General features: G+C 31.5%; 1 protein-coding gene across 2 annotated transcripts; it reads left to right on the top strand.

Annotated features, from left to right (window-relative positions):
- Positions 1–10,726: 10,726 nt before the first annotated feature.
- Positions 10,727–13,693, top strand: LOC139857734 (U-box domain-containing protein 11-like). Of its 2 annotated transcripts, XM_071846562.1 has the most exons (4): positions 10,727–11,085; positions 11,491–11,607; positions 11,681–12,061; positions 12,388–13,693. In XM_071846562.1, exons 1-4 carry the CDS (start codon positions 10,789–10,791, stop codon positions 13,483–13,485), a joined length of 1,893 nt encoding a protein of 630 aa, XP_071702663.1. In that variant the 5' UTR covers positions 10,727–10,788; the 3' UTR covers positions 13,486–13,693. The 2 variants fall into 2 exon arrangements, with proteins under 2 accessions (XP_071702663.1, XP_071702664.1); XM_071846563.1 differs by lacking the exon at positions 11,491–11,607.
- The last annotated feature ends 1,402 nt before the right edge of the window (positions 13,694–15,095 follow it).

Raw genomic sequence — 15,095 nt, 5'->3', positions numbered from 1 at the left:
GACTTCTTCCATTATTCCAGGATGATTGTCGGTTGGAACGAACGGATGAATAAGATCTAGAATGTGAGATAATATATAATCGTGACAAGATACTCTAGAAATGAGGCTGAAAATGGTGTTTCAGATAGGTTCGCCGGTAAGTGCTTCAGGTTCATCGCCAAGGGGTAAATTAGGTTGGTAAAAAAGATCGCCTTCTTCGCGTTTCCATTGATTAAGTCGAGTACGAACCCATCCCCAATTCATCCAGAATTGGTGATGAGTGATTGGTTGATCCATTCCAGTTACACTGCTTTCGAAGCTCGAGTGGAAATCCATATCGGAATAGCTGTCAGAAGCCGAGGAATTTGAACTAGTTGCGAGTTCCATCTTGTACGGTTAGATAAAGGGTTTTCGATATGGAATGATTTTTGACTATCGGATGATATTCTAACTACATAGAATACTTATATATAGCACAAAGATTCCGCAGGTTATGGAGAAAATATCGAAAGCTGTCAGGCAAAGTCTACAGTAACAGATACGCTAAGATATGAATTTTGGCGACACACTATCGATGCACTAAATGCAGTAAGACGTGTCTAGACTTTAAGGATGATAAGCAAATAATTTTCGACACGAAATGATAAGCAAAACTTTTGACATGCAGACACGGTCGAAGTCCAGACCCACTAATAAATCTAAACAACTATCAGTTAGACACACTAATGCAAGACCTGGTTCGCTAAGACCACCGCTCTGATACCACATGTAAAGACCCATCCTAATCCATAAGGACGAATACCATAACATATGATTACATCGCGAGGTATTTGACCTCTAAATGATACATTTTACAAACATTGCATTTGTTTTTAAAAGACAAACTTTCATCACATCGAAAGTTGACGGCATGCATACCATTTCATAATATATCCAACTATAAATGACTTAATAATATTCTTGATGAACTCGACGACTCGAATGCAATTTCTTTTTGAAATATGCCATGAATGACTCCAAGTAATATCTTTAAAATGAGCAAATGCAAAGCGAAAGATTTCTTTCATACCTGAGAATAAACATGCTTTCAAGTGTCAACCAAAAGGTTGGTGAGTTCATAAGTTTATCGTAAACAATAAAATTCATCATTTTGATAGACCACAAGATTCAAATACAGTACACCTATCTCGTGTACGAAACCATTTTTCATAAATCTTAGTAACCGTACACATATCTCGTGTACAAAAATATCATACACATAACCTGTGTATAAAATCATTCTCTCGATACATAACATTCACTTTTCATTCATTGCTTGGATTGGTAACCGACCTTAACATATAATGCGCATCAATAATATCCCCAAAACAGAACATCTTGTCTGTATAATAATAATAAACTTCGAAGTACTAAACACCATGCCCACTAGCTCTTCCGTCCAGTGAACACTCTGGGTGGGGGTATTAAACCCGGTAGCTACCTTTAGGATTCGCGTAAATTAGAGCCATACCCGATTCTAATTCTTAGGTTACCAAGCAATAATAATCAGGGGAAAATATATTCATCAATTGGTGGCAATTATCATGTCCACATAATTCAATAATAATCCACAGAACTTCTGTCTGCATAATAATTCATTCGAGGAATGTTTTGCTTGTATCTATCTCGTCAAACATTTATAAAACCATTTCATGCATTCGCAGTTCAAAAATATATTTCAAAAGCATTTAATAAAGCAGTTGTAAAAACAGCGTATGTATTCTCAGTCCCAAAAATGCAAAGAGTAAAAGGGAATCAAATGAACTCACTTAACGTATTTTGTAGTAAAAATACATATGACGATATTGAACAATGCAGGGTTGGCCTCGGATTCACGAAACTATATCATTTATTTATAAATTAACACATATAATTGAAATCGAACGAATTTATATATTATTAGTGATTTAATTGTTATTTTAATTATGTTTTTCATTCATAACCTACTTAATTATATTTATTAATATTTATTATAAAAATATTAATATATTTATGTTATATGTAGTAAATATAGTTTTTAAATAACTAGTAGTTATTTGATAAAATAATATTGATAATAATAAATAAAAAGTTGTTTTATTTTATAATAATAATAGTAATAATAACAAAAATGATAATTTATAAAAATGATACTTTTAAAAATAATGATATAAATGATAACTTTTAATAATAAGGATAGCTTTAATGATAATGATACTAATAATAATAATAATAATAATAATAATAATAATAATAATAATTTTATCATAATTTAATTATAACTTTAATCATTTTCATATTCGTATTTATAATCATTATATTTAATCATCTTTATAACAATATTTTTGAAACCTTAAATATTCATAATTATAATAATCCTAATAATAAAAATAATAATACTAACCTTTAAAAAAATAAATGGTATAGTTAAGGCTTGAACCCGTGACCTCTAGTTCCCCCAACAACACCCCTTAACCATTCAACTGTCCTTGTTTTTCTAAAATTGGTAACACCCCAATTATATATAACCCGTCTGTTTCCTGTTTCCTGCTAACAACCCACTAGACTTCGGCCCAACATAAAACTGGATCTCAGCCCAATAAACTATATTATCTAAGCCCATCTAGTAATGAGTCCATGTATTTTCTTTAAGGAATTCAGTTCCTTAATACCATCACTGTATTGCCTCCAATCATCATCTATCATCCAATTTCCTTAATTACAATCTTTTCATATCATTCCATAATCATCATTCTCTTAATTCCTAATCGTTCACCATTATCATAATCTTAACTTCAACTATTCATCATCCTCTCCATTTGTCATCATCAATTTGTTTCATCTCAACCTCATTATTAACAACGTTTCATCATCTTCTCAACCTTATCGATTTAACGTCACTCCTCACCTTCAGTTTCGTGACTGCTCAGTCATAAAAAAAATGCAGTAGCGATATCATCTATCTCATCACTTTAATGTTAACGGATCACCATTAACAACTAAATTAATCACTAGTCTTCATCTTCATTCTCATTATTTTCTTCACTGCATCATCACCATTTTTCCATAACATTCACTATTCAATGTCACTCATCTATCATCTCATGTTACTGTGTCATCATGGTGTCATCCTCACCTAGTTTCGTAACAGGAAAACAACTGTAACAGCAGCAGTGCTATAGAACAACTAGCGAAGAGAAGAGGAGAAGAAAAGGAAAAGAAAGAAAAAAAAGGAAAAAATATAAATTAAAAGGAAATAGCCGACTATTGCAGCGATGGGGTTTGATGATGGGGTTGTGGTGATAATGGTTTTCAAAGTGGTGAGGGTTGTGAGTTCTAACCGATCAATATGGGTTCTTTGGTTCAGGGTTTAGGCTCGTTAAACATAAAACGCAGCAGTAACAGAAAAAAATTAACGGTGGTTGATCACGAAAAAAAAATGAAACAGATTCGAAGGTTGTGGTGGTTGTGGTTGGGTGGTTCGAACAAAAATAATAGATGCAGCAAGACTTTGAGAATTATGATGGTGGTGTGGTGATCATGATGGTTGTAGGTGCGTTTACAGCGTAGAGAAATGGACAAATGGGTGTAACATTTGTAAAAAGAAATAAAGTAAGGTGGTCTTGGCGGGTTCTCACGAATGAGAAGGGTTTCATTACAAGGGTTGGTGAAGTGGTGGTGGAGGTTTGATTCAAGGTGGTGGCTTGATGGTTGTTGTGGTCTAATATGGTGGTGGTTTATATAATCATGGAGAAGAAAAAGGAGACCAAAAGTGGTGCTAGGTGTTGTATGCATATATTTAACTATATGATGTGTAAGTATGTATGTTTATTATATATAAAATATGATTGAGTGAAGGAATAATCAAGGCAATCAACCACAGTAACATATAATAGTAATATGTCATAAAATCAATAATTAAACAGTGAGTCACAGTAGTAGTAGATGAAATCAGGTTGAGCTTGAGTTGTGGTGTTGATCGTTAAGCATGAGAAAATGAAGGATAACCATAAAAGGTTATTATATGGTGTGATCATCAACATGTTTTTAGTAATTTAAGAAAAGAGTGATGAAATAAATGGGTGTGAAACTCATAATGGGCAGTATGGTGAAAGGATAGTGGGCATGAAAACTTTGGCTCTTGAATTTTTTAAAAAGACACAAAACATATCGGATAGTTACTTGCATATATAATTATAAAATATAATAATAATTAATACATAAAAGAAAGAAAAAAAACGTGGGTGGGATGAATTGAAAAGTTAGTGGGATGAATTCAATCCTAAAAACAGTTCAGCAGCCATAAACTTTTGTAGTATTCTACCGACACTTTTCCTACGATGTGTTATTTCGTACTCCGTTGATATTTAGCGGCGGATAAAAGTTCTCAGAAAAAATCCCAAATTTTTACAGTAATTATCTTTAATTATTTCAGTCATTATGGTATAAATTTCAGTCATTAACTATTAAATAAAAATTACATTAATTATTCACTTTCAACCCCAAGTAAAATATAAAAAGACAAAATTACGCGCGTCATCCCTGAACTTGTTTCCAGCCTTCTCAAGTCATCCTGATTCTTTTTTTTTTGCTTGCGTCATCCCTGTTCTTCTAAAAGATAACATAGGTCGTCCTTCTGTATACATTCCGTCCAATATCTCCGTTAAAGTCAATCATGTGCGAATCATGTGAGGGTATTTCAGTCTTTTAATAACTTGAGGGATGACGCGCGTAATTTTATCTAATAATAATAATAATTTGAGGGACGACGCACGTAATTTTATTTAAAAATAATAATAATAATAACAGTAATAATAACAATAATAATAATATAATAATAATTATTATTTTTGTTATTATCGACCAACGTTTTCAAATCGCGACTTCGACGCACGTTTTCGATGCGCGAATTCGAAACGCGTTTTCGAGGCGCGTTTTCGATGCGCGTTTTCGACACGTAATTTCGACGCGTGTTTTACAGGTGTGTTTTTCGACACACGATTTCGACGCTCGTTTTCGAGGCGTGTTTTCGAAAAAACACGCCTCGAAAATGCGCGTCGAAATCGTGTATCGAAAAACACACCTTGAAAACGCGCGTTAAAAACGCACGTCGAAATTGCGTGTCGAAAACGCACATCGAAAATGCACTTCGAAAAAGCGTTTCGGATTCGCGCATCAAAAACGTGCGTCAAAATCGCGATTTGAAAACGTTGGTTGATAAAGGACTTGACATGTTATGCAAAGTTGACACTTAACTGAGAAAGTTAACGATACCCCTCTTTTTATTAACTTTCGAAAATACACATCTTTTTTATAGCGAAATGAAATATATTACCGAAAGTAGGAAAAGTGGTATAACATGTTACCTTTTTATGGATTTTGCCCCAATAATAATAAGCACATAATACTAATAATAATAATAATAATAATAATAATAATAATAATAATAATAATAATAATAATAATAATAATAATAATAATAATAATAATAATAATAATAATAATAATAATAGTAATAATAATAATGATAATGATAATTATAATGATTATAATAATATTATTATTATTATTATTATTATTATTATTAAATAAAATTACGTGCGTCATCCCTAAAATTATTATTATTATTATAATTATTATTATTATTATTATTAAATAAAATTACGTGCGTCGTCCCTCAAATTATTATTATTATTATTAGACAAAATTACGCTCGTCATCCCTCAAGTTATAAAAAGACTGAAATACCCTCACATGATTCGCACATGATTGACTTTAACGGTGATATTGGACGGAATGTATACAGAAGGACGACCTATGTTATCTTTTAGAAGAACAGGGATGACGCAAGCAAAAAAAAAAGAATCAGGATGACGTGAGAAGGCTGGAAACAAGTTCAAGGACGACGCGCGTAATTTTGTCATATAAAAAGTTCTAAAATTCAACAAATAGTTCCTAAATACATTTTTAATAAGCCTATAATTTGTAAAACTCATTTTTCGGCTAACCGTTTATTTTAAAATCACATAAGTTTCTTTTTAACTCGTTTACTATCAATCGAATGAAAATTTAGCGTTACCTTTGCTTTCTAAATAACTTCGAAATTACAAAATATATATATTATATGTACTTTATTTATATATAGTTACTTTTTATATATTATTATTATTTTTACAAAATTAATTAATAACAATTACAATATATATTATTTCATATTATTATATACAAATATATATATGTGTATATATATATATATATGTATATGTATATATATATATATATATATATATATATATATATATATATATATATATATATATATATATATATATATATATATATATATATATATATATATATCCATTTTACAAGCAATCGTATCGTGAGTCGTCGGACATAATGAAAGATTAAATGAATTCATGAAAACAGTTCAAAATTTTGAGACTCAGTTTAACAGACTTTGCTTATCTTGTCGAAATCATATAAAGATTGAGTTTAAATTTGATCAAAAATTTCCCGGTCGTCACATAAAGTTTCGAACACTGTTTGACTACGTTTTCGAGCAGTGTTTAACTAAGTTTTCGAGCACTGAGTATTCGAGCTTTAGGATTTCGAGCACCAGCCTGTCAACTTTTTGTACTTTTTGTTCTTTTGTCCCTTGTACTTTTTATGATACAAAAGGTCAAAGATGCTTTTCGGTGGGTATTAGTGTTGTATCCGGAGACTCCACCGAGTTTGGAGCATCATAGTGAAACTAACTCTCAATTCATTAGAATTGAGGAGTGGATTAAGGAAGATTAGTTAACATCTTCTCGAACCACTATAAATCTCCGTGTTTGTTTTCTTATCATTTATATACTTATTTATTATACTCGTGAACAAACTATTCGAATCACACTATAACAATCTCAAGTTCTAAATCGAAAAAAGTTTTAAAAATTACACTAAGTAACTATTCACCCCTCCTCTAGTTACTTACATAGTGAATAAAGGGATTTCGGTGGGTATTATCTAAAGGACAAAACTATGGAGCCAAACTAAGTCAAACTTTATACGTTTTGGAGCCTAAATTATTGGGTTTTCGAGCATGAACAAACATTTATTAGTCACATACTTATGATTTTCGAGCAGCAGTGTATTTTCGAGCAGCTTTTTAGCACAAAAACAAGGTTTTCGAGCATGAAAAACAATAATTTCGAGCAGTTTGATTACATGGAAAAAACCACTTTTGGCAAACACAAACAGATTTATAGTGTTCTTGCAACAGATTCTAAACAAACACGAGCAGGTTTAACAGTTTCAAGATTAAATAAAAAAATTGTGTTTACATATGTAAGTTCAAGTTCAAAGAGAGAATTTAGACACACACACACACACACGCACACACACACACACACACATATATATATATATATATATATATATATATATATATATATACACACACACAAAAATAGTGAGTTTTATGTATGCATATAAGTTCGATTTTAAGCACAAAATCAAGTAGTTTAAGTGGTTTATCAACAAGTATGTTATGAAACAAGTATTAAACCAACAAAAATAAGAGTATGAGTTGAGTTATATAGGTACCTAAACTGAAATAGAGCACAAACACTTCAAACACGCGATGGAGACCTTCGAGCAACGGATCTTCTATACAAAGAGCTTAGACCCACTCTGATACCAATTGTTAGTCTCAAATCTAGCTAAGGTCGATCGGTTTTGTTAGTGTAAGTGGGTTTAGTTGTTAAGAACAAGTAGTATGATGATAAGGTTGAGAGAGAGATACTTGCAAGTAGTGAAAATATGTTATAACTCAACTAGTTACAATGTGAGTGGGGAGGTTACTTTTATACTAGCAACCTCCCTTTAGTTACAAGGGTGGTAAATACATTTACCATGGTTAAACTCACTAATACAATAATAAGTAAACTACCTATTACATTAGTAACACTAAAACCACTTGCCACATAAAATAGACAATATTCATTGTCAACAAGTAGACTTATAGGTTTCGTAGCTCGATGTGCCGCTTTTGAGTGTTGTCATCGTAGTCTCATGTATTATTGTTTCGGGTTAATTTATCGTGTGCGTTGTTGAAGTTGGATTCAAGTCGTGTAGGTTGTTGTGTTGTTTTGTTAGGTCATTTTTTTTCAAGTAGTTTTCATGTATTGTCTAGCTTCGTGTTGGTTTATATATATAAATTACTTATCCTTTTTAAAAAAAAGTATACAATGAATATATTATATCGAATCTATCTATATAGTCATATAAAGCTCTAAAAATAATGATGTCATCATTAAGCTAATTCCCCTTTGATTTTTTATAATGATGATGTCAAAATTTTATATTAATTTAATTAAAAAATAATACAAAATCTTTTATAAAGGGAAATACTAATCTCTCCTAATTTGTAAAATATTTTACAGAACACCTAAATTTTAAAGCATATTGTACAACTTTTATATAATAATTGTATTTTAATTTTCTAAAAAAATTTAAAAAGCATTTATTATTACTAATTATTATTATTATTATTAAAAATATAAATACTCAATTTTGAGCGAACTTTATTATTATTATTATTTACTTTTAATATAATGATTATAATTATAATTATTATAATATTAATATTCAAATATGGATTCTTTTTACGAAATTAATTATGTTACATATGTATGCGAAAATACAAGTCTCTATATATTTGTAAAAACAACGACAAGTTTGTTAGTCAAACTGGTCATTAAAATAAATGATTTTAGCATTTACATTTACTTAATACTTAAAACATGTTATTAAAGTGTTTCGTTTAACAAACCTGTGATTTTACGGGTCATTTCAGTAGTACACTTAAATACTTAATACTTAATCTTCATTAAATAAATATAAGATAAAACGAAAGAGGTCTATGTTTTGCATAAACAAATGTTCACGAGTCTTACGAAAATAAATGAACTATAGATTAATGCTTCTTCGAAAGCTTAACGTTGTATAATCTCCACTATATATTAAAAAAAGATTAATAGAGCAATTATTTCATTTAAAATTAATAAATTATTATTTTATTGATTTTTAAATTACATACGTAAATATGAGACTTTTATTATTTAGGTTGGTCATATTTGATATTATGGAAAGGTAAAGGATATATCCAGTGTTGTAAAAGTCGGCCGACTTGGCCGACGTGTCGGTCGATGCGTCGCTTTTTTGAGTTCTCCGTCATGTTTTTTTCTGAAAACGACTCAAAAGACGGTTAATATGTGTATCCAATGAGTATAAGTGTTTAAGATGGACACATGTAATATTATTTTGTTTAAGTTGGTAAATATGTGTGATTCTAGATGTCAAGATGAATATACATGATATTATCTTTTTTATGTGAGTAAATATATGAATATTGAGGTTAACATGGAGATATATCATAAAATTCTATTTATAATATATAATATATAATTTATTGTTAAAATTTTCTAACTTATGCCAGGAACAACATAAGGGCCTTCAAGGGAAAACGGAAGTGCGCTACTGTGCACCGGCTAAAAAAGCCCTTTTCCTTTTTAATAAAATTGAATTGGTTTCGAGAGCATTCAGTCTTTTTTTTTTTTGGAGCCTTTCACAATATAATAATAATTAATATTAATTTATAATTGGAAATAAATAAATATAATTAAAATTATAGTTTTGAATTATAAATAAAAATTTTGAGTGCATTTAATTCTTGTTATCTTGGTGAGGGATCAAGTAATGAGAACAGTTGTTTTAATGGTATAAAGGGTGCTTCATCACATTTGGAAAAAAAAAAAAAAAAAAAAAAGATTATGATTCTAAGCCTTTTGAATCACCAAAGTTGGTTAAAAAGGTCGCTGACAAGTCGATTCCTAAAGTTGTTTCGGTTTCTATTTTTATGGGTAAGACTTTGGAGGATGGTCTCCTTGCGTGCCCGTGTTATGGCAAGATTTGCGAAAAAAATGCCTTTAGACTTGGAAGTTTGCCCGTGATAAAAATGTTCAATTTGAGTGTGTTGGCGGCTCTAAAAGGAATCATCAAAAGAAAAAATCTTCCTTTGTCGTTGATGATTTGATTTCGGGGTTGCGTCCCAAAGTTTGTTCGAAGAAGCTCGTGGGATTGTAGATGAAGATCATGGATCTCCCTCATCGGTTACTTTAATCGGGAATGGTTCATCCAACGTTCTCTCTTAGTTTGTCGTCTTCCTTGGTTTTTTTCTTTGTTTCGTCTATATTGTTTTTATTGTCAGCTGTTTTTGTTGGGTTAGGTTCTTGCTTTTTAGATTATTGTGTTATTTCCATTGTTTAGCTATGTTCGATGCTTGGTTAGTTTGGTTTGGCGGGTGTGACTTGGTTATAGGCAGTCCTTGTTTTTTCGTAACTTTCTAGGTGAGAGGCTCACCCGGCCCCATCTTTTATATTTCCCGGTTGTTGACAGCGTCATCGTTTATATAAGCGTTATCGCAATTTTAGGCAAAAAAAAAATAATATTAAAATTAATACTGTAAATGACATAAGATAATCAAACCTTTTGCAGTATAATTTTATATTCCGTATATGTTTTACAATACGTAGGTACAGAAGATATCGGATATACAATTGTACATGTATGTATACAACCAACAAACTTTTAAAAACCATCATATTCTCTCTTTCATAATATTCCCAATTTACAACTGTCATCTTTATCACCAAATACACGTCTTGTTTCCTTTTCAACTCTCAATTTGCACTTTTTAATTCATCCAATTCTCATATACCTTCATCTTCCCCTTTACTAATTGCAATGGCCGACGATGATACTACAGCTGTTATTGCAGGAATACAGTCTCTTCTCCGTTTAGTCCGCGACATAGCTCGGACCTCCGTCACCGGAAGTTTCAAGAGAGACTGCACTAATCTTTCCAGAAGAGTTGCTTTATTATCTCATTTATTGGAAGAAATTCGAGATTTTGAAGGTGAATTTAGGTCTTCGGCTTCTTCTTCATCCTCAAATTGTTCGTTATCGGAGCTAATGGCAGCTCTTAAAGCTGCTAAAAGCCTGATTTTATCTGCAGGAAGCTTTAATCACAATATATCTCCTGTAAGTATATTGCTAATTCTTCAATTGTTAATTGTAAATTGTAAATTCTGGATTCATGATTTGTTGTATACCATTATCATTATACTTGTAAGCAAACTAAGCTTGCTGATTTTATCTCCACGTTTCGTTTTGAGAAACGTGAAAACTGAAAATGTATTGAAATTGTATTTTTCCTAAATTTTTTTTGAAATGTTTGAATCCGTTTTCATACTGATTAACAGTTGTTTAAGACAAAAAAAAAAAAAAAAAAAAAAAAGCACCTCTTGTTTTCTCGATTAATGTATATGCAATTAGAGGGAAATTTCTGCAAATAAACACACTTTTAGTTGTTGCATTTTTTAAAATTCCTAAACAGAGGAAAAAAAAAAACTTAGCCTATGTATTGTCTGTTACTTTTAATTAAAGGATGGAGCAGCTCAGAAAATTGCGTTTCAATTTCATTGTATTACATGGAAACTGGAAAAAGCATTAGCCAGTTTGCCGTATGATGAGTTCAACATATCGGAGGAAGTGAAAGAACAAGTAAGACTTGAAAATCATTTGATTGTATGCTTATCTTGTTGATATTGGTTTTGAAATGTATCTGTTTTTGTAGGTTGATTTAGTAAGAGACCAGTTGAAAAGAGCTTCAGAACGATATGGTGGATCGCAAGATATGATTAGTCTTTCGTACGGCTTATCATCTGAGTCATTGGCAAAAGACTCTGATTCTAGTCAGACACTCAACATTGATCATCATCATGTTGAATCGAAAGCCGGAGACACTCAAAGTGACACTCTTTCAGATGATCAAGATGAAAATGTTGATCAGTCTACGAATGCGTTGTCTGAGGAATCATCACTGTCGAAACCGACTAATGCAGTGAACAGTCCAGAGGATAACAAGAAGGGTTGTTCACCTGTGATTCCAGATGACTTCCTGTGCCCGATTTCATTAGAGCTCATCAGAGATCCTGTTATTGTGTCCACTGGACAGGTATGTCATGTCGAATTCAATATTGCAGGTGTCTTTTTACTTATATTTCTTGAAATTGCTTATGTACCACTCCCTCCGTCTTAAACAAACTATCAATTTTGACTTTTCAAAGTCTTTCTTTCACAACTTTGATTTTAAATATGTTTGTTTATTTTCTATGATATTTGATGAAAATTATATGAATGCACTAGGATTTAAACGTGCTTCATTGACATAATTTTTATCAAAATCTTATACGGAGTATAACATAAACAAAAACATTACTCATAAATATAATCTGTTTTAGTTGAATCAATATGTGTTAAAGTTATTGTATCAACTTGCAGACTTATGACAGATTATACATACAAAGATGGATCAATGGTGGCAATAAAACATGCCCAAAAACTCGTCAGAAACTTCAAAATCTCACCCTTACCCCAAACTACGTCTTGAGAAGTTTAATCACTCAATGGTGTACAAATCACAATGTTGACCACCCAAGTTTACTACTAACAAACCGAAGACTAAAAAGGAGTGATGGATCATTTCTTGATGTAAGCCAAGACATTGATCTCATCGAAGCAATTGTTCATAACCTCACAAGCCAATCTACCGAAGAACGTCGAGCAGCCGCCTCTGAAGTACGCTCGTTATCTAAAAGGAGCACAGATAACCGAATACTCATTGCAGAAGCAGGTGCAATTCCAGTTCTTGTTGATTTATTAACATCTGAAGATAGCACTACACAACAACACGCGGTGACTTCAATTCTCAACCTTTCAATATACGAAAACAATCGAGAACTCATAATGCTTGCAAATGCAGTACCTTCAATAGTACAAGTTCTTAAAACAGGAAGTATGCAAACGCGAGAAAATGCAGCAGCTACCCTTTTTAGCTTATCACTTTCTGATGAAAACAAGATCATAATCGGTGCGTCAGGTGCAATTCCACTTTTGGTTGATCTTCTTGAAAATGGAAGCAGAAGAGGGAAAAACGATGCTGCTACAGCTTTATTTAATCTGTGTATTTATCAAGGAAACAAAGGGAAGGCGGTTAGGGCTGGGATTATTTCAGCATTACTCAGAATGTTGACTGATTTGAGTGGTGTAATGGTTGATGAAGCGTTGACTATACTTTCGATTCTTGCGAGTCACCAAGAAGCTAAAGCTGCTATGGTGAGAGCTTGTGTTATACCAAATATAGTTGATCATATGGTTAATGGGAATTCAAGAAATAAAGAAAATGCCACGTCGATTTTGCTTTCTTTGTGCAAAAGAGATGATGATAATCTTGGTTTTATAAGCAGACTTGGTGCCTTGCCTCCATTGATGGAGCTTGCAAAGAATGGAACAGAAAGGGCGAAACGAAAGGCTAACTCGCTGTTGGGGTACCTACAAAGGTTTCAACAACAAATTGTACACGACGTTTTGACTGAATAATTTATGTTACTCAATCTTTTTTTTTTTCATTAATATTTTTTAAACAACTTTTTTTTTTTCCTGTTCATCATGAAAAGCAAAGAGCAGAAGCAACTTCTAGTGCTTTCTTTGTGTTTTCTTGATGGTTAATAGTCTGCAAAGTTCAATGTATTTAATTTCATATTGATGTAATTTGTTTGACATCTGAGGATAACATTTGTATTTTTTAAAGATGAATTAATACCACTTTTACAATTTATACAATTGATTGATGATAATTGAATATGATGCTTGGTGAATATATATATATATATATATATATATATATATATATATATATATATATATATATATATATATATATATATATATATATATATAACCATTCGGGGGGAAGCGGGGGAAGCAAAAACTTTTTTTTTTTTTCGTTTTTTGAAAAAACTTTGTTCACGAACATTATAGATGAGATGAAAATATGAAGATTTAGTAGAGACACTTTGTGATAAATGTTTTTATTTTGGGAAAAACGCTCGAAGAAGTAATATATAACAATTATCGTGTTTTTCGAGCGTATTTTGAGGTTTTAGCTATTGGGGTTTAGATATTAGGGTTTATAGGGTTTAGATATTAGGGCTTAGAAATTTAGGGTTTAGGGTTTAGATTTAGGATTTAGATTGAGTTTTTAATACGAACGGTTTAGAGTTTAGGGTTTAGGGTTTAGGGTTTGGTGTTTTGGGTTTATGGAATAAACCCAAAACACCAAACCCTAAACCCTAAACCCTAAACCCTAAACTCTAAATCGGGCTAAATTTTACTTCACAAAACATGAAGAAAAAAAACGTTCATATTTTTCACGAACAATATTATCTTGAATGTTATTTTTGTCGATCGTTTTCCCGCCTAAATAATAACATTCATCACGAAGTGTCTCTTCTAAATGTTCATATTTTCGTGTGATCTTGATGCCGGAAAAAAAATTTCAAAAAAAACGAAAAAAAAAAAATTTGCTTCTCCCCGCTTCCCCCCGATTGGTTACTTCCCCATTGATCCTGCCCCTATATATATATATATATATATATATATATATATATATATATATATATATATATATATATATATATATATATATATATATTTGGCAAAATAACGATAACATATAACAAAGTCTTTTCATCAATAGATGAAAAAGACGAAAACAGATACAAATCGGAAACAAATAACGAACCTTATCACTAGACAAAGAGCCTAAGTTAACTAAGCTCGAGTCTTGATCTACCGGATGACTTAAATGAACATAGAACACTAACAAATACAAGAACTAATACAAAACCCAAATTTAACCAAAAAACTACAAACAAAACAAAATCGACAAAACTACTCAAACACTACCCGAAAACCTCCTTACATTTACCTTTACATTTTCGAGTCTTTATGACCGGCTTAACAACCACACCGTCAACCTTCAATCGGTTAAATTTCTCGCACCCTCGATTTTCAATTGCATATGATGAAATCTTTGTCGAAGAGCAACCAATCCTGATACCCGGCACGGGTGTAGGGAGCAACCCTTCCTTCTCAAGACCTTCAAAAAAGCCAATGTTCTGATCCACATCAAGGACACTGGAACCGTT

The sequence above is a fragment of the Rutidosis leptorrhynchoides genome, chromosome 7 (genome assembly GCF_046630445.1).
Source record: "Rutidosis leptorrhynchoides isolate AG116_Rl617_1_P2 chromosome 7, CSIRO_AGI_Rlap_v1, whole genome shotgun sequence".
Classification (NCBI taxonomy): domain Eukaryota; kingdom Viridiplantae; phylum Streptophyta; class Magnoliopsida; order Asterales; family Asteraceae; genus Rutidosis; species Rutidosis leptorrhynchoides.
Note: the sequence above shows the minus strand (reverse complement) of the source record. Positions and strands in the feature narration are given on the sequence as shown.